General features: G+C 54.9%; 1 protein-coding gene across 3 annotated transcripts in view; it reads right to left on the reverse strand.

Annotated features, from left to right (window-relative positions):
• The window catches only part of GTF2IRD1 (GTF2I repeat domain containing 1), a gene marked incomplete at its 5' end in the record, with an annotated part of 79,150 nt that overhangs the window by 24,050 nt on the left and 35,712 nt on the right, over positions 1–19,388 (reverse strand). For 2 of the 3 annotated variants that reach the window (XM_079720057.1, XM_079720055.1), the window contains 5 exons: positions 7,614–7,642; positions 8,232–8,415; positions 12,654–12,737; positions 14,230–14,286; positions 14,506–14,555. In XM_079720057.1, coding sequence (XP_079576183.1) covers positions 7,614–7,642; positions 8,232–8,415; positions 12,654–12,737; positions 14,230–14,286; positions 14,506–14,555 — 404 coding nt within the window. Of the gene's footprint in view, positions 1–7,613; positions 7,643–8,231; positions 8,416–12,653; positions 12,738–14,229; positions 14,329–14,505; positions 14,556–19,388 lie in introns of all 3 variants that reach the window. The other variant, XM_079720056.1, reaches the window with a different exon arrangement.

Here is a 19,388-nt window from a genome sequence, read left to right on the forward strand (position 1 = left end):
CCTCTCTGCTGGCTCCACGCTCACCCAGGCCAGCCCCAGTGCCACCCTGCAGGCTCTCAGCACCACGACTGCTCTGGATGTCCCACAGGCCTGCAGACCCCGCCTTGGGGATGGACACCACCATCACCCTTCTGGAACCTTCTACCCTCTCTCCCTCCTCATGCCCCACTGCCACCTCTAGATCCTAACCCCACCCATCTCTGGGTCCCACAGCCCGTGCTGCTCCAGTTTTGCCTTCTCCCATCCACCTTGGTAGCTGGAAGTGTGGTTACCATGGTAATCGTAAGACAATACAAATCCAACCCTATCATTTCCTCGACTGAAAAAGCCTCCAATGCCACCAGAGAAAGCTTGAGTCCCCAGCGTTTAGGTCAAGGCCGTGCATGATTCGGCCTTATTCTTTTTCTGCGATCTTCCCCCCTGCCCAACCAGCCCAGGCTCCAGAACGGCACAGCCCTGGGTATGACTTCAGCCCTGTTTACCTATGTGACTGCTTCTTTCAGCCTCAGTGTGCTCAGCTGCAAAATGGGAATGAAAACAGCATCTACCTCGCAGGCTTGCTGTGAAGACCCCAAGAGGCTCTGGGGCAAAGGCCTGGGGCATGGCACGCCGTGGGCATTCAGCGAGGGTTGGACATGGACGGTCATTTCAGGGCTCCCCACCTCTGCAAGTGCTGCCCCTAAGCCTGGAATCCCCCCATCCCCAGGGAGGAATGTCAGCTCCCGGGGAAGCTCTCCCAGACCCCCAGATGCACGTGGCCTGCCTGCGGGGAGCTGGTTCTCCTGGGGAAGGGGGAGGACTGGTCTTTGCCTGCGGGTGGCACTGAACTTGCACGGGGCTCAGGATACCCACACCGCTGCCATCCGTCCTGTTTCCTGGGGATCAACGTGAGGGCAGACACGCCTTCCAAGCCCCTGGCCCTCCCTGTCTCGACCTCCTCTCCTCTTTCCAGTCACGTCTCAACCCCTTGGTCATCAACATTGGTGGCCCCTCCACGGTGTCCAGGTCATACTTCCTTCTGAGACTGTCCCTTCCCATCTTTCCAGCCCTCCCTCTAGGACCCTGACTCCAACAATCTTCCCTCCGCCCCAGTCACCCTTCCCCTGTCCCCCTGTGTGCAGAGGGGTTCTGGCAGTGCTCTCAGCACCGCCTTCCCCACCTCCTGTTCTCAGGGGGACATCCCTCCTCTGCCCACTCTCCCCACCCTCTCTGCTGCCATATCATCCATTTCTCTAAAATCACACTGTCACTATTCAACCTCTAAAACCCTCTCCTCATCCCATTTCACCCTGCAGCTCCCACCCCACTGCTCCTCTGTCCCTAAAGGGCCATCATCTGCAGCTGATGAGTTCATTTCTTTTCTCTTGTTCTCCCCTGAGCCCACGATTCCACTCAGGTCCTCTCCCCTCCCTGAAACTGCTCTTTTTTTTTCTTTAATAAATGTATTTATTTTATTTATTTATTTTTGGCTGTGTTGGGTCTTCATTGCTGTGCGCGGGCTTTCTCTAGTTGCGACGAGGGGGCTACTCTTCGTTGCGATGCACGGGCTTATTGCGGTGGCTTCTCTTGTTGTGGAGCACGGGCTCTAGACGCGCAGGCTTCAGTAGTTGTGGCACACGGGCTCTAGAGTGCAGGCTCAGTAGTCGTGGCGCATGGGCTTAGTTGCTCTGCAGCATGTGGGATCTTCCCGAACCAGGGCTTGAACCCGTGTCCCCTGAATTGGCAGGTAGATTCTTAACCACTGCGCCACCGGGGAAGCCCACAAAACTGCTCTTGACCGTGCTATCCTTGGACCTCTGGGCTGCTCCATCCCACAGTCCCATCTCAGGTCTGAACCTGACCTTGCAGCAGCACTGGGCCCAGGTGATCACTCTCCTTCTTCAACGGTTTCTCACTTAGCTTCCAGGACATCACACTCTCTGGGGGTTCACTTGTCTCTCCTCAGCTCTAAATGCTGGAGGGCCCCAGGGTTCATCCTTGGACCCTTGAGTCCCCAGTCCCCCCATGGATAGTCCCCTGACTATCCATGCGGAACCCCACTGTGATCCAATTTCATGACTAAAATGCATGAAATACAGAATGGCTCCCGACTGCATGTCTCCAGGGGGACTCTCTCTGTAGTCAAATGCTCTATCCCTAAGCTATACCCCTCAGTGGGGATCTCTCTGATTTGTAGATCCAACTGCCTTCCTAACCTGTCCGCTTGGGTGTCAAATTTGCCCACCACTCGGATCCTCACCTCCCTTTCCCTCTCCAGCTGCTTGGGACAAAATCTTGACGCTATCCTGTTTTGTTTTGGGTTTTTTTGTTGCCACACCATGTGGCTTGCGGGATCTTAGTTCCCCGACCAGGGATCAAACCCATGTCCCTTGCAGTGGAAGCATGCAGTCCTAACCACTGGGCCACCAGGGAAGTCCCTTGATGCCATCCTTGATCTCTCTCTTTCCCCCTCTCCACATTCACTCTCAGCAATCCTGTTGGCCCTACTTTCAAAATATGTCCAGGGCCCCAGGGCCTTTGCACTGACAACTCTTCTCCCTGGATGTCTCGACCTAGATTTCTTTCTTTTTTTTTAAACACTTATTTATTTAGTTAATTTATTTCTGGCTGCACTGGGTCCTAGTTGCAACACGCAGGATCTTCATTGAGGCACAAGGGATCTTTCGTTGCGGCACGGGCTCTTCGTTGTGGTGCGCGGGCTTCTCTCTAGTTGTGGCGTGTGGGTTTTCTCTTCTCTAGTTGTGGCGTGTGGGTTTTCTCTTCTCTAGTTGTGGCGTGTGGGCTCCAGGGCACGTGGGCTCTGTAGTTTGTGGCACGGGGGCTCTAGTTGAGGTGCGCGAGCTCAGTAGTTGTGGCACGCAGGCTTAGCTGCCCCACGGCATATGGGATCTTAGTTCCCTGATCATCGACCTAGATTTCTACATGGCTTATACCCTGTCTTCATTCAGGCCTTAACTTCTGGTGGCCTCTCTAAAATTGTGCTCTTGACAGTCCTATCTTTTGTGTGTGTCTCCATGGCACTTGTCAGTATTGAATATGATACGATTTGTTCTTATTTACCTGTCTCCCCTATTAGAATATAAACACCATGGGAGGTAGAGATTTTTTTCCTATTTTGTATTCCCAGATCTTGCTTGGCGTACAACAGGCATTAAATAATCTTTTTATTGTTGTTGTGCAAAGAAATGAACTCAAAGGATTATGAGCCTTAAGGGCTAGACAGGCAGGACTAATGTTATAGATGCTGATAGCCAGAAGGGGGCAGCAAAGACCTACCCAGTGTGGATGAAAGGTCGGGGGTGGGGAAAGCCTGGGCACATGCTGTGTGACCTTCGGCGAGTTCCTTAACCTCTCTGAGCCTGTTTCTTCCTGTAGGACTGGTTATTGGGGCAGATCAAATGTGCTGGTATGGGAAGGCTTGGTAATCAGCAAATCATCAGCCTGATGTGGATGTTAGGTATCCACGGTGTGAGAAGTTGCCCTAATGTCCATTCTTGGGGGACAGGGCTGTTATATAACTATGATGCACCCTGATGACAGACCATTGTAAAGTGTCTTAAAGACATGGGAAAATGCTTATGTTTAAGCGTGTGTGTATGTAAATTTATGGAAAGGACGAGATATACAATTAATAAGCTTGGGGAAAAATCTGGAAGAAAGGTATCATCGTAAAAATAAACAGCCATCTGGGCAGTGAGATCTCTATATTTTCCAGATTTCCACCATGGGTATGTATTCGTGTTTCCCGACCTACTAGAATGTTCTACAGCTGTTGCTACACCAGCTACCTGGGCGGAGGGCCTCTCCTTCCTTAGTCACCACTGATCTTTCCCAACATATCATGAACAGCCCCCTTTGCTGTCCTGGGTTTACACAGCCTCGGGCCCCTCTGGGTCTGGGGAGAGACCCACCTTGACTTGGTGCTGCTGAGGGCAGAGACTGTTCCCAGCCACCTGCCTCTCTGGCCCCTGGCCCAGTGTCCCTAATTTAACTCAGTGCTGCTGCAGGCAGGTGGGTGAGGTGGAGAGCAGCCTGGCCAGGTGGCAAGGAGCTTCCAGTGGTGTGCACCTCGCCCAGGCCTCACTCACTCAGGCCCCTGGGATTGAGCCTGGTTTAGTCAGACACCCGCTCTGTGCCCTCACTTAGGCTGTGCCCTGTGTTAGAACCACACAGCCTTCTGCTCAACTCCAAGGCCCAGCTTAATGTCACCTCCTCCAGGAAGCCTTCCCAACCCCCAGGAATAACAGTAACAACTGCCAACCCCATTGGCTGAGTCCTTCCTATCACAGCTGGCCCAGGGCTGAGGGCTTCACAAACATCTCTCTCGAGCATCAGCAGGGGGAAAACCGTCCTCCATGGCTCACCCACCAATGCCCACCCTTCATTCATTCAGATCACCTGGGGAGGCAGATATGACCATCTCCATCTCACCGATGAGGAAGTGGAGGCTCAGAGATGTGAAATAATGAGCCCCGAGTCACAGGGTTAGTAAGAGCCGTCTGGGGTTTCAAGCTGGGTGTGTCTGAGCACCAGCCTGTGCTCTCCCACGGCCCCCACACCACCTCGGCCCCCAATCCTAAAGCACATCATCTGCCACCCCTCCACGCGCACAGGTACAGCCTACCTTTCTCCAGGCTACGGCACCTGCCAACGTTCCGCCTTCCCCAGAGACCTGACCTCCTGCTCCAATTCACCTCGGAACCCCAGGAGCTAGCCCGCATCAGCCTTCAGCGACTGTCTAATGGACAGTTTGGGAGCAGCCCTTTCTGGGACAGGAACAGCACCCAGCGACCTCTGGTGAACCCTCGGAGGCCCCTGTGAGTCTGGACACCTTCCCAGCCCAGCGTGACAAATGGCGTTAGGAAGCACACAGCTGGCCTGCCAGCCCATCTGCCCCGGTCCCTCCAGGCTGACACCCGGCCCAGAGCGCCAATGCCTGGAAAGGCGCTGGCAGTTCCATCCCTGAGGCCTGGGGCCAGGGCCAGGTGCCCATCTCTTCTTCTAGGCAGCCTGCCACCCTCTCTCCCATACCACGTGGGCAGAGAAAGCATTTCCAAGGGCCCTCTCTGCACACAGGGGGGCCACAGGGAAGGCCGATGGGTGGGTGGACAGACTGGCACAGAAAAATGGGGGGCGGATGGCCACCCTGGGGTCATGGCTGAGATTCAAGAAGCTGTTCGAACAGGAAGATGAGCTGTCGAGCCCCCCTTGCTGGAGGGCGAGCCGTGGTCAGTGGAAGAGGTCACCCCCCCAGAAGGGGGCGATGGCTGCTGGCTGCCTCTCCGCCCCCCAGTGTTTCTCCCCAAAGCCCGACACTCCGCTATTTGGTGGCTGCTCTGAATTACATGCCGCCCGCCTGGCATCAGTGGGCCTCCCTGACGGAGCAGAGAGCCAGGTGTGGAACCAACACTTCCTCCACTACAGGTTGGGCGTCCCAGGCAAGTCACTGAAGTTCCCTTGGCCTCAGTTTCTTCATCCGTAAAAAGGGGACAAAAAAAGGTGATAGGCAAAGCGCTGAACTCACAGCCCAGCATACGATCACGTGTATTTCTTGCTTTTCAAACTCGTTAAAATATGTGCATACCCCTGGAGCAGCTATATTTTCAGGCCTCCATGGGGCCCTTCCTTCTGGGTAGGAGGGGCTGGGGATCACAGGGTGCACAGGGGGAGGCCGGCGGACTGCCTCGCCGTGTTTCTCCTCTCCATCAGCAGAGGGAGGCCCGGCCATCCTTCCTGCTGCCGCTCATGTGAAGAGGACGGACACTGCCAGGCTCTGACACCAACCTGGGCAGAAAGTGAAGTCGGGACGGGCAGTGGCTTAAAGCTGACTCAGTGGCACAGGGCTAACAGGGTCACGGGGCCCCTGCTGCGGGGCAGGCGAGTGGACCACAGGCTGCCCACCACAGTCCTGGAGCAAGGCAGGTCCACAGAGGGCTGAGTGGCCTGTCAGAGAGCAGGGATGGACCAGGGGCCCCAGGTGGCACCAGGGGACGTGTGTCCTGCCCCCCATGGCCAATGAGAAGAGGGTCCCCGGGCCTGTGATGTTCTCACGAGCACCTGAGCCCTCGTACCCCTGTTCTGTCCTGCAGCCCCCAGAAGCACAGGCCTACCTGTCCACGGGGGCGAAGTGCTCCAGATCACGGGCCTAGAGGCCGGCCAGGCCACTTGCTAGCTGTGTGACGTGGGCACATTGCTGAAATGCGAGGCTCAGTTTTCCCCAGAAGGTCAGGCTCTGGCACCAGCCTCACAGGTGTGAGGAGTAAATGAGATGCCTCCTCTGTCTGTAACCACAGTACCCAGACCACTGCCCAGCCCTAGGAGGAAGGACCGCCGGAAACATGTGTAAAATGGACCCACGTGAAGCGGTCAGCACAGGGTCTGACAGCCAGTCATCTCCTGGCAAGGTTTCCGCCGGGGCCACCACTGCTGCGCTTTGCTGCTCTCATCTTCACCATCTCTACCTTACTAACATCATCCGACTGCTTTCACACCTCCGAGAGTTCTGGAAACACACTTTGGGTGTAGGCCTTGGACCCCTGCTGCTTCCCCAGCTGACTGCCTGCCTCTCCCTCCCTCTCCTCTAGGCCCTCCAAGTCCTGCTCTCCCCCGAGGCCCCACGAGAGCCTTCCTCTCCAGGAAACCCTCCCAAGCACCCCTTCCTCTGTTCCTCCTCCTTGGGGTCCCTGCAGCCCGACAGCACCTGCCACACTGCTACCCCCCTCAGTGAGTCTGGCCCCCCTCCAGGTCGCCCTTTCCCCAGAAGCCCACCGAGCCAGGCCTGGGCGCAGGGAGTGAACAGCTATAGGTGGCAGGGTCAGTGCGCACAGAGGTGGGTGAGGAGTGAAGTGGATGAGACCGCGACTGTGAAATTGGATTCCTGTCCTGCAGGATTTCTCTGTTCCCAGCGCAGCCTCCCCAAGGGCCCAGGGCTGCCAGTGACCCCGCGCGGGAGGAGGGCAGAGGCGGCAGAACTCGTGTCTCCACGCGCAGGCTCTGGGGTCTGCGTATGCAGCTGCCTCCTTGACGGCCCGGCCAGCCGTGAGTGCTGACCAGGTGGTCATGTCACCCCCCGCAGGGACAGCCCCTGCTCATTCAGGGTTTGGGAGGGCCAGGACATAGCCTGGGGGATGGTGTGGGGGGGGTGGGTGGATGCCTTGAAATGGGGCCAGGAGAGGCATTTTACGAAGCGGGTAAGCACTCACCCACATCCCACTGCCAAGCTCGCAGGTTCCCCTGCAGACACCCCTCCCTCTGAGGTTAGGAACCCACCCCATCAACCTCATCTGCTCACCAAGGCCCCTGCATTAGGGGAAGTGGGGGGCACTGACCCGGCCAGGCCCCTCCCTCCTGAACCCCCATCCCAGGCTTAGAAGTCACCAGTGCCACCCCACCACCCCTTTCTCTGTCCCAGGAACCGGGGCCAGGTTCCAGCTTGGCCTTCCTCCTCCCTGCTGGGGCCAGAGCCCAGGGAGGCGGGACAACAGGAGGGCGGGGGCTCCCACTCCAGGGCCCTGGAACCGGTGCGCCACGGTGAGCTCCACTCCGGCCTCTGGCCCCCAGCACCATGGCCCACCCCTGTGCCAAGTGGCCCCCCCATAGCCAGCGCCTCTTACCAGGCTTTGGGATGAGTCCTTGAAAAGGCCTGGAAGAGAAACAGAGATGGGGGTGTCAGGGGAGGGCCTGGGAGCTTGTGAGGAATGCGTGGGACCCACCCCAGACCTGCTGAAGCAGAATCTGCATTTTTAACAAGATGCCCGGTGCTTCGTGTGCATGGGACCCTGGGGACCCTGGGACGATGCGGCAGGGTGGCTGTGCACCAGGCCAAGCAGGTTCTCCCGCTGGCTCTGCCCCGCTGGCTCCACCCAGCTAGCTCTGTGGCCTGGGGCAAATCACTAGTCTCGGTTTCCTCTGCTCTGACACGGGCCAAACGCCTCTTCCAGGGGATGAGGAAGGAATGCAGTGAGCAGGTGCCGCAGCAGGTAGATGGGGCCCATGAAGGCTGCCCCCGCTATGGCAGCTGGGGGGCAGGGGAGCTAGTCTTACCTCTGTGGGGCTCCCTGCACCCTGGCTGGCCTGCAGTCCCCCTTCCTCCAACCCCCAGGGCCCAGGGTGGTGCTGGAAGAGCTGCCTTGTCCATGGAGGGCAGGTCCACCCGAAGGAAAGGCCAAGGGTCTGTGGTGCGAGCTCCCTCCGGTGGTAGCCTCGCCTCTTGTCTCCCTTCCCCTGAGTACCTGGTGACGGTGAACTTGATCTTGTCAGCCACCGCAAGGATCCTCTCCAGGTTCTGGGAGCCAAAGGTGCAGGGCTTTCGGAAAGGGATCCCGGGGGGCAGCCCCTCGATGATCACCGAGCCGGGGTTACTCTTGATCCTCTTGTAGGGGACCTGGACCGGGTACTTGATGCCCAAGGCTTCCCCTGCAGACGAGAGGGACAGAGGAGGTGTCGTCAGGAGCCAGAGGCGGGGCTGGTGGGTTGTTGGCAGCCAGGGGGTGCTCCATGCACGAGTGTGATACACCCCGTGCACAGGGGGGTACAGTGGGGGGCTGTCGTGTAGCACTGCAGAAAGGCACAGTCAGTGAGGGACTGGGAAGCAGGGGCCCTAGGGGGTCGGGGGTGTGGGCGTGTGCCCAGCGCAGGCTGAGGAGTGGCCAGGGGACGTGTGGCTATGGCTGCTGGGAGAGGGCAGGGGCTAACGTCAGAGGCCTCACAGCTTGAGAATCTGAAAGCCGTCTTCCCTACAATGGCCCCTCCCTACAACGCCTGACCCTCCATCAGCCCCACAGGCTGTGCCTCACCCTGGTTCAGGATCGGCCTGGCCTAAAAGGGCAGATCGCGTCTGGGAGCAGGGAGGCCAGCCAGGGTGCGGCTCAGACCTCAGGGCTCTCTTTCCACAGCTGGGGCTCGGCCTCATTCCTGTCGCCAATCCCCTCTGCAGAGGGCTGTGGCATGTCCATCCCAGTGACTGTACTTTGTCTCACAGCCTGGGAGCGGCCCTGAGTCCACTGCTGATCCACTCTAGGCCAAGGCCTGCTGCCTGCTGTCAGGCTGATGTGAACGTCCATGGCTCTCTGACTTAGGTGGGGTGCACCATGGGAGCCCCCTCCTGGACGGAGGGCTGGACACTCCTCAGTGTCACAGGATGCCCCTTTACAAAGATGTGTTGCAGAAATCTCTGCACGTCTTTGCACTAGGAGAAGTAGCTGAACTTTTTCTGGGCAATAAACTAATTTTTATCTCGTGGACACTGGGAATGGTATAACTGGCCTCATTTCCCTTTTTGCTCTGGCTCCTAGGAAACTCAGAGCTTGATGCATGCCCTGCATCTAGCAAGTACAGAATGGCTGAGCCTTCATGTCACCCCTGGCTTCGTGCCATTGCTTCAGCTTGTTTGTTTGGCTTTATTTAACTGAGATGTAATTCACATACCATAACATTTACCATCTTAAACAATCCAGTGGTTTTTAGTGTACTCAGGAGGTTGTGAAATCATCACCACTATCTAACTCCAGAGCGTTTTCATCACCCCAAAAAGAAACCCCATCCCCATTAGCAGTCACACCTCACTCCCTCCCTCTGTGCCCTGGCAACCAAACTAATCCACTTTCTGCTTCTATGGATTTCCAGCCTGTTTTAAATTCTTTATCCTGACTTTGCTGCAGACAGAAATGTACTTATACCCATAATCCATGAATGGGGACACTGCCATCTCTACTTCCTCACTCCTTGCCCCCAAAAGGGCTCTTCCTAAAATGATTGACGGCCTCTGTGTTGCCCAACGCAGAAGATATTTGCTCTCTTTTGGCAAAATCCAACACAGATGACCACTCTCCCCTCCTTGAAGCCCTGTCCTTGGCGTCCATGATGCCTCACTTTCTTGGTTTCCCCTTTCTGGCCACTCCTCCCCTTCCTGGACTTCACCTCTGAACCCAGGGCTCCTTAGCTTTCTGCACGGGTCCTCTTTCTGCTCTCTTTGCACCCCTAGGGGTGTCTCCTCTGCGCCTACGGTCTAATTTTTGCAGCCCATCCGGACACCTCTCCTGACCAGCAGACTTGTCTCTCTGCCTGCCTGTGAGACATCTCCACTCACCCTTCAGACTCAACATATCCAAATGGAGCCCATCATCTCCCCTCTTCAAACTTCCCCGCTCAGCGAGGGCGCTGCCCCTTCTCCCTGGCTGGCAGTTTGGGTATCCACCTGTCTCTGGCAGCTCTGTGCTCCCCACTCCTCCCCCTTGTCATGGTGACAGGTCTGGGTAACCCAGGCCTAAGCCGATGAGCACGTGGCATTTCTCTGCCATGGGGATTGGGTAAAGACTGGACATGTGACTCAGTGGGGATCCATGAGAAACAGGGGAGGGCCCAGGGAATTCTGGGAAACTATCAGGCTTTCCTGAGAGAGCCTGTGGAAAAGCCAGCTCTCTCCCTGGATGGGATGTCTGGACCTGCCGTGGTCATTCTGCTAGCAAGCAGGAAGTCAGCCTGAGATGATTCTGACACAGTGGAAGGACATCAAGTTCATTCCCTGAGCTGCTGGATCCAGCTAATCCTGAAAGCCACCCTACTGCTGGATTTCCTGAGTTATGGCTAATTGTACTGTCCAAAGACAGCGGCACCAATCTTTCTCCCATCCCACATGCTCCTCTTATAGTGTAACATCGACACTCCCCATAGAGAAGGGGGTCTATATACCCTCCTCTTACACTTGGGTGGAACTTTGTAACTGCTTTGACCAATGCAGTATGGCAGAGGGGACACTGCACAACCTCTGAGGCTGGGTCATAAAAGGCAACATGGCTTCTACCTGGCTCTCTCTCTCAGGACACTCAGGAGCCCTGACCAACAAGCAGGAAATCCAGCTACCATGGAGTTGCTATGCCAGAAGGCCCAAGTAGAGGGGTCACACAGAAACTGAGAAAGATGCTTGAGGGGCCCAGCTGTTCCAGCACCAGCTCTTTCCCCAGCCCAGGCGTCAGACATGTGAGTGAGGATGCTGTCCAGATGACCCCAGCTTCATCCGCCTTCTGCCTGCAACCCCAGGACAGACCGTGAGTGACAGCTGCCCAGCTCAGCTTGCTCCCAAAGTCCTGACACCCTCAGAGATAATACATGATCATGGCTATTTTAGGCAACCACGTTTTCGGGTGATCTGTTGTGAAGTCATAGTAACTGAATCATCAGCCAATTAACCCCCTTAACGGTTGAAGCCAGTTTGTTTTTGTTACTTGAGACCAAAAAGCACCTTAACAGATACAGCTTGTCTTCCTCGAGGCAGGACGCAGCTGGATGCCCCCACTCCTCCCGCTGCCCCCATCAATCTGCGCCAGCGATTCTCCCTCTGAAGCACATCTCACTCCATCTGGTTTCCTGCAGCATCCCCGCCAGGGCCTGCCCAAGCCATCATCACTCTCGCCTAAATACCGCTCCAGCCTCTGGGCTGGTCTCCCAGTGTCCACTCCCACCCTCCCACAGCCACTCACTTTCCTCACAGCAGCCAGGAAGACACTTTAAAAGTGCAAGGCTGCTTCATTTACTTCAATCCTCCCAAAATACAAACCCGATATCATGGTTCCCTCCAAGGCCCTGGACAACTAGATGTGTCTTCTGGCCAGCTCCGCAGGGCCCTCCTCTCCCCCAGTGCCTGCCCTTATGCTTCGGATTTTTTTTTTTTTTTTCGGTACGTGGGCCTCTCACTGTTGTGGCCTCTCCCGTTGTGGAGCACAGGCTCCGGACGCGCAGGTTCAGCGGCCATGGCTCACAGGCCCAGCCGCTCTGCGGCATGTGGGATCTTCCCAGACCGGGGCACGAAACCGTGTCCCCTGCATCGGCAGGCGGACTCTCAACCACTGCGCCACCAGGGAAGCCCTATGCTTCGGATTTTGGCTCCTTCTTATATCTATCTATCTACCTACATATATATACATATGTATATGTGTATATATATATATATATATATATATATATATATATATTTTTTTTTTTTAATTTTTTGGCTGCACCGTATGGTTTGTAGGATCTTAGTTCCCTGACCAGGGCCCACGGCAGTGAAAGCACCAAGTCCTAACCACTGGACTGCCAGGGAATTCCCTTGGTTCCTTCTTAAGACAAGCCTCAGGGCCTTTGCACATGCCATTACCTCAGCCAGAATGCCCTTCCTTCACACTCTGCTGATTACCCATCGTTCAGTTCTTTCTTCCAAGAGCCCTTCCCTGGCTTCCCATCTAAGGAAAGCTGTTTTCTCTTGAGCAGCCTGCTCTTTTCCTGCATAATCATGGGACAACGCCTCACTGTCACTGGATTCTGGGTAGAGCTGCTCAATGTTGGTCTCATGTCACTGGTCTGCAGGGTCCCCCAAGGGCAGGGACTGCATGGTTTTCTTGTTTGTTTGTTTGTTTTTGGCATGTGGGACCTTAGCTCCCCGACCAGGGGTCGAACCCACAGCCCCTGCAGTGGAAGCGCAGTCTTAACCACTGGACCACCAGAGAAGTCCCCATGAGACTGCGTGTTTTCTTCACTGCCTTTTCCCCAGTGCCTGGCACACAGTAAGTGCTCAAGACATATTTGTATGCAGGTGAGTGGTCTTCCCAGAGGAGACCACGGACAGAACCGGGATGCTCCTGCCTCTCTTCCCTCCCACCAGGGTGTCCCGGGCTCACCGTATTTCTTATTGAACAGATCCTGGACTTGTTCCCTCAGCGTGTTGGCAATGTCTATCCGTGAGAGTCTGGCATCATAATTTTCTGCAAAGTGAAAAACAATTACGGATTTGGGCTGTTAAATGAAAAGGCACCTGGTGACTTTAAAGGAATATGATTTCCTAACTATGGGGAACTCCTTCTCAGGCAATTATCAGCTCCGTGGACTGGGCACCTTGGAGTCCTCCAGCACTAACTTCTTGACGGAGACGTGTGTTATTTCCGGAAGGACGCACACTCTCGCGACAACAGCAATGAGCCAGAAATTAACTGTTGACATTTGAAACCCACACCAGTGAGCCAGCCCTGGAGGTGAGAGACGCCACAAAAGGGAGCAGCCTCCTGCGTCACCGGCGGGTGGAGTGGGGCCTCGCTCAGGGTCAGGCAGGAGGCAGGAGGCAGCGCAGGGACGTGAGCTCGGCTGACAGGACGGCCCCGCGGAGGCAGGGAGCCGGCCTGGCAGCTCCCAGTGGTCACTCACTCACCCAGAGGCTATCGCTTACGGAGCCCGCGTGCCAGCACCTGCCATGAGACCCCTGGACAAGCCCCCGGCCTTGGGGAGATGAGAGCCTGGCACTGCCTTGTGGGAAGACAGAGGTGGAGGAGGATGGAGGAGGGAGGGGGTGGGTCTCTGGCTGGTCGGACCCCAGTCTGCTAAGAGGGCTGAGTATGAGGGGTCTCGGGGTGAGGTGAGAGACGGAACTCCCCCGTCCCAGAAAGTTCCGGCTGCCCAGGAAGGAGTTGAGAGGCTGGGGGGGTGGTAAGCAGGTGCCCCTCTTGGATTTGGGTCCCATCTCCCCGGGCTCCTCCACCCACAGGGGCCGGCCCTTCCTGCCGCTGGTCTGGCTGACCCTACTTTCTCCTCTGGGTCACACTGACCACCCAGGGCCCACATGGGGAGCACCCACCCTAGGGGACTCACAGCCACACCCTAGAGCTGCCCCGACGTGCACGTGGACAGCTGCTCTCAGCCACCGCAGCCCGTACTGACACCACACTTGATCTTAACCAAAAGGTAATACCAGCCTCCACTATGGGGAGGGAGCTTCCACTGTCAGTCCCTGGCCCCTCCCTGCGTCTGTTTCTCACGGCCCTCTCCACAGTCCTGCACTCAGGGTTTCCCCATCTTCCACGCCTCTTCCTCCACGCTCACATCCTCCCACCCCTCCTTGGCCCAACCAGAGTCCTCCTTCTCGGGAGAGCCCTCCCTGCCCTCCGCGACCTCCTCTCCTCTGATTTCAAAGCACTAAAAGCACGGCAGGCTGCCTAATACGAAGCGGGCAGTCAGCTGCTTCCCCAGATGGACAGCAGGCCGGCTCCCACGCCCTGTACCCCCGAACCCCCAGCCACCTTGCAGAGCCTCTCACTGGGGCTGGCAAACTCCAGCCCTGCCTGGCTGCCCGCCGGCCTCACTCAGACCCCGGGGCCCTGAGGTTGGCGGCCAGCCCCTCCCACCCCTAGCCTGGCCCTCCAAACCCAAGCCAGGTCAAGGTCATGGCACTGGGACTGCGGACCCCATCCTGAGCTGCAACCTTACCTTGAAAGCCCTGTCTCTTCAGGCTCTCGTCCACAAGAGGGTCCCCGGAATCCCTCTCTGGGGGCGGGGGGGAGAGAAGCCAGGGTGAGCAGGCAGCTCCTGGGACCCGGGACAGAGGTGGTATCTGGTGGGGGCAAACCCAGCAGGGAGGGCAATGGGGGGATGCCAGGGTAGACGGGACCAGGACAGAGGAAGCAGGAGGAGGGGTGATGGCAGAAGCCTGGGACCCCTCCCACGCCTGGCCCACGCCTCGGCCCGTGACCCTGCGCAGGGTACCTTGGCTGTCTGTGAGGGGCTCTTTGACTCCTTCGGTGAGCAGCTCAGGCCTGCAAAACACAAGTGGGGCTATCACCAAGGTCCCTCCAGGGCTCCCCGGTACCACCCAGCTCTCCCCCTGGGCCTCAGTCTGCACATCTGTGCAGTGGGAGCTCCTGGCTCTGGACAGTCAAGGTCTGGGGTTTCTGCCTCCCAGGCAGCTGTCCTGCTGACCCACGTGTGTGATCTGGGGGCTGCGCTGGGCTCTGAGGATCCAGCCAGGAGCGAAACCAGCCTGGTCCTGCCCTGGTGGAGCTGACCCCCTCACTCTCGGTTCCAGGATGCTGTATAACTGCCACTGGCCAGGGTCAGAGCACGTGGTCTGGGGGCCTTCCTACGGAGCTGGTTTGAAGTGTAGACACAGTCGGGACTGACTGTGGCAAGATCTTGGTGTAGGGAAGGTCCAAGGTTTCTGGCTGACACCATTTCACTCTGGAGTCGGGGCCTCAGGGACCAGACCCAGCTTTACACTAATGTCTGTATCCCTGCAGACTCCACAGAGCCCGTCCTCACATTAGGTAACCCGCCCGACATCCCTGAGGTAGGCGATGTTTCCATCATCCCACTTGCAGGATGAGGAGACTGAGGCATCGGGAAGGTGAGTAACGTGCCCAAGACCACACAGCGAGAGGGGCAGAGTTCAAACTAGGCATCCCCTCCTCCTCGCCTGCAGCCTCGCCAGCTGAGGGACCCCTCCCACCCCAGGCCTGTTTTCTCATCTGAAATGGAATAATAACCCTGCCCTGGCTCAGAGGGGAACGGGCCTCATAAATCCATACCTGAAGAAACAACAGGACCGCAGAAAGCACTCTGGCCTGGGAGCTGGGAGCCCTGTTCAGTGCCTTTGGGGAAATCATTACATTTTCTGGGCTTCCGTTTCCCCATAAGAAGGCAGAGAGGAAGTGATGGGGTGTCTAAATGTAGTCTGAGGGCTTTTCCAGCTCCTGAAACTGTGATCCAAGGCAGGGTTGTGCCTCCTCCCTCCCTGGCCCTGTAAGCTCGGCTCTGTGTCAGGCACAGATGCCCGCTGCCAGAAGGGACACCAAAGCCTCATCCACTTGATGGAGGGGGTGGTGCCCTGAGAGCCTGGCCTTTGGCCTCACTCCCAGGCAGGGTCTCCTGTGTCACTGCTTGGATACCCCTGTGAGGAAAAGCTCAGCATCTCCCCGGGCAGCCTCACCCACAGACCCATCCTCACACTGAACCCTGGTCCAGCATCCCTTTCCTTCGGGAGATGTGAAGGAGTGATTCTGGTACCTGTTGCACCCGCCATGCCCTGTCAGCCCTCCTCTGGCCAATGTGACCTCCCCAGTGCCCTCAGCCTGCCATTCAGCCCAGACCCCCGCCACCCAGACAGGCCTGCTACAGCTGGACAAGGTTGCACCAAAAATGGGGCACTTAGAATCAGTGCTGTATAATATAGCTTGTCTGGTCTTCAAGCCGCTGGTATCAGCCAGACCTCTTGACCTCTAGGGAGGGGAGGGGGGCTGGAGACAGTCCAATCACTTGGCCAGTAATCCAGTGAAGGCTAGCAATGGATTCCAGTAAAAGTGTGGACACTGGGGTCGGTGGAGCTGCCTGGTTGGTGAACACACTGATGTGCTGGGAGGGTGATGGGGCCTGATTTCACAGGAAGAGGGGATGGAAGCTCCACGTCCAGTCCCTCCCAGACTTTGTCCTTTATGTCGCTTCATTTGGCTGGTCCTGATTTGCATCCTTTCTATAAAACTGTCATTGCAATACAGTGCTTTCCTGGGTCCTGTAAGTCGTGCTAGTTAATTATCAAACTTGGGGAGGGGTCCTGGGAACCCCTGAATTTGCAGCCAGCTGCTCAGGAGTGTCGGTGGTCTAGGGACCTTTGAACTTTAGCTGATGTTGGAAGTGGGGGTGGTGTTGCTGGGGACTGTGTCCTGAATCCGTAGGGTCTGCTAAGTCTGGGAGGTCGGCACCAGAACTGCCCTGCAGCACTGCAGTCAGACAGACCTTCTGCCACTCCTCCCCTGGACCTCAGTCTCCCATCCGTGTGACTCCACCCATGGTTTTCAATTTCCCAAGGTTTTTTTTTTTTTAACTTTGGAGAATTTGATGAAAGCAAGGGACCCTATTTCCAGAAGAATGCACAAAAGAATATGAAAAATTTGGATACATGTTTGTTCAAGAATCTCAGTTAAGAATGTTTTTTGATCAAAGATTTAGGAAGTTTGATTTGATTCTGTGCCAACTCTCATCAACTGGCAGTTGCTGTCTGGAGGCTGTTTAGAAGGACATGGAATTCAGGTTTAGGTGGAAATCAATCCATCAGTGATATCCCCTCCAAGTGCTGATTTCTCATATATATTTTTATAGGCTCACTGTATTTCAAAATAAGGTCTTTAAATGAGGACATTAGGGTGGGCCCTAATCCAATCTGACTAGTGTCCTCATAGGGAGAGGAGATTAGGTCACAGAGAGATACCAAGGATGTGTGGACAGAGAGAAATGACCATGTGAAGACTTAGCAAGAAGGTGGTTGTCTGCAAGCCAAGGAGATAGACCTCGGGGGAAACTAACCCTGCTGACACCTTGACCCTGAACTTCCAGACTCCAGAACTGCGAGAAATAAATTTCTATTGTTTAAGACACCCAGTCTGTAGAGTACTTTGTTATGGCTCCTCTGGCAAACTAATATATATATACGTGTGTGTGTGTTTATATATATATAAACACATACGAACATACATACATAAGACACACACACACACATACATTATACTTTATTGAGATGTAATTCACTCTTTAAGGTACACGCACCAGTGGTTTTTAGTATATTCACAAAGTTGTTTATGCAGCCATACTTCTAATTCCAGAACATTTACATCACCCCCAAAATACCTATTTTTTAGAAGATTAATGAGAAGTGGCGATTTTTCACTAATATTCCCAATAGTATTTTTGGCTATTTTTTTAAATGAAGAATAACAAAATAAATATACTCAAGGGCTCAATCTCTCTTCTCCAATTATCTCTTAGAATCACCCCAACTGTTCCACTGGACAAAGTTAATCACTCTTTCCTACTTGAATCATTTTCTTCACTTGGCATTCAGAAAACGAATTATCTAAATTCACTTTTTAAAATTGATATATATATATATATATATATATATATGTTTTTTTTTTTTTTTTAAGCAATGAACTCCTGATACAGGCAACCACATGGGTGAATCTCAAAAGCTGAGTGAAAGAGCCAGACCCAATGAGATGCACAATGCATGATTCCATTTATATGACATTCTGGGAAAGGCAAAGTGGCAAAAAAATGATCAACTACCAGGTCACAGGGTCTGGGGTAGCCAACAAGAGGGCACAAGGGAAGCTTGTGGAGTGATGGAACTGTTTTGTATCTTGATGGTTGTGATGTGACAGTGTGAGTTTGCCAAAAATCAAAGAGTTGTGCATTTTAAAAGGGTGAGTTTTACTGAATGTAAATTAAACTTCAATAAACCTGACACTAAAAAAAAAAAAAAATCTTAATTGAGTACCTACACTGTGCCAGGTCTTTTGCTAAGCCTTGATCTCCAGGGCCACCCCACAAATGGTACAGTATGCCCCATTTAACACCCTGAACAACCTACCCAAGGTCAGGGGGAGTAACAGGAGGAGCTGGACTTAGACCCAGGAGCCTGCGAGTCACCCAAGGGCTTCCAGTGCTCAGTTTGAGGGAATGGATGAGGCAAGCAGCCCCCATGTGCTACGTCCCTCCTGAATGCTGACAGGTTCCCACGTTCTGTCCCCACCCCGACCTCTCTCCTGAGTCTGACCCCTGTAATCCACCTGCCAACCCTCCCTGGAAGGCCCCCACACACCTCAAACATAACACACAGCAGACCCACATCCCATATATCAGCAAATTCTACCAGCCTCATCTTCAAAACACTGTCTGAATCTGACAACTTTTCACCATCCCATCTCTACCTTTACCTAATCCAAGATGCCACTGTGTCCCCTGGGCCAGGAACAGCCTCCTCACTGGTTCCCGTTTCTGCCCCTGCTCATCCTCCTCAAAAAGTTCCGGTGAGTTCTCGTTAAATTTGAAATAAAATCCAGACTCTTTAAACTAGTCTAAGACCCTGTATGATCCAGCTCCTGCTACCTCTTGGGCCTCGCCACTCACACTCTTCCCTCACTCCCCTTGCACTAGTCACAATGGCGCCTTGCTAGACTTCAAACACACAAGGATGTCCCTGCCTCAGGGCCTTTGCACCTGCTGTTCCCGCTGCTTCAATGCTCTTCCATTGCAAATAATTTGCAAACCTTGCTTCATTAGGTCTCTGCTCCAAAGTCCCCTCCATAGACAGGTTCCCCCTGCCCCTCTTTCTTTGCCCCTTTAACCTGCATCATAGCATTTATCTCTACCTGATACTATATTGTGGTTTAATTCTGTGAGATCAGCTAACTCGAGGGCAGGACTCGGTGGCATTTGCTGCTGCATCACTCCTGGAACACGGTGGGCACTCAAGATGTATTTGTGGAAGGAAGGAACCACGTGTCCACTATTTGCATCTCCTGGAGCATCACCCTCTCTGCTTCTCCTGGCGCAAACCAGGCCCCACGAGAGAGCTCCCTGCTCAGCACCCCATCAGCAGCCTGCCACTCGAGGCGTGAAGGACACTGTGAGTCTCCCAATTTGGGGGCCATCTATTCCCCCAGGGAGAACAAACCCTTAAGAGTCTCCTCTTTCTTGTCACTTCCAACCAAACCAAAAGTAAATTTATAAGACATCACGTTAATACACAGAAGCAAAAAAACACAAAACAGTTCACCCGAGGTCCTCCCTCATCTTTTAAAAATTCAGTAGCTGCCTCC

The sequence above is a fragment of the Hyperoodon ampullatus genome, assembly GCF_949752795.1.
Source record: "Hyperoodon ampullatus genome assembly, chromosome: 14".
NCBI lineage: Eukaryota > Metazoa > Chordata > Mammalia > Artiodactyla > Ziphiidae > Hyperoodon > Hyperoodon ampullatus.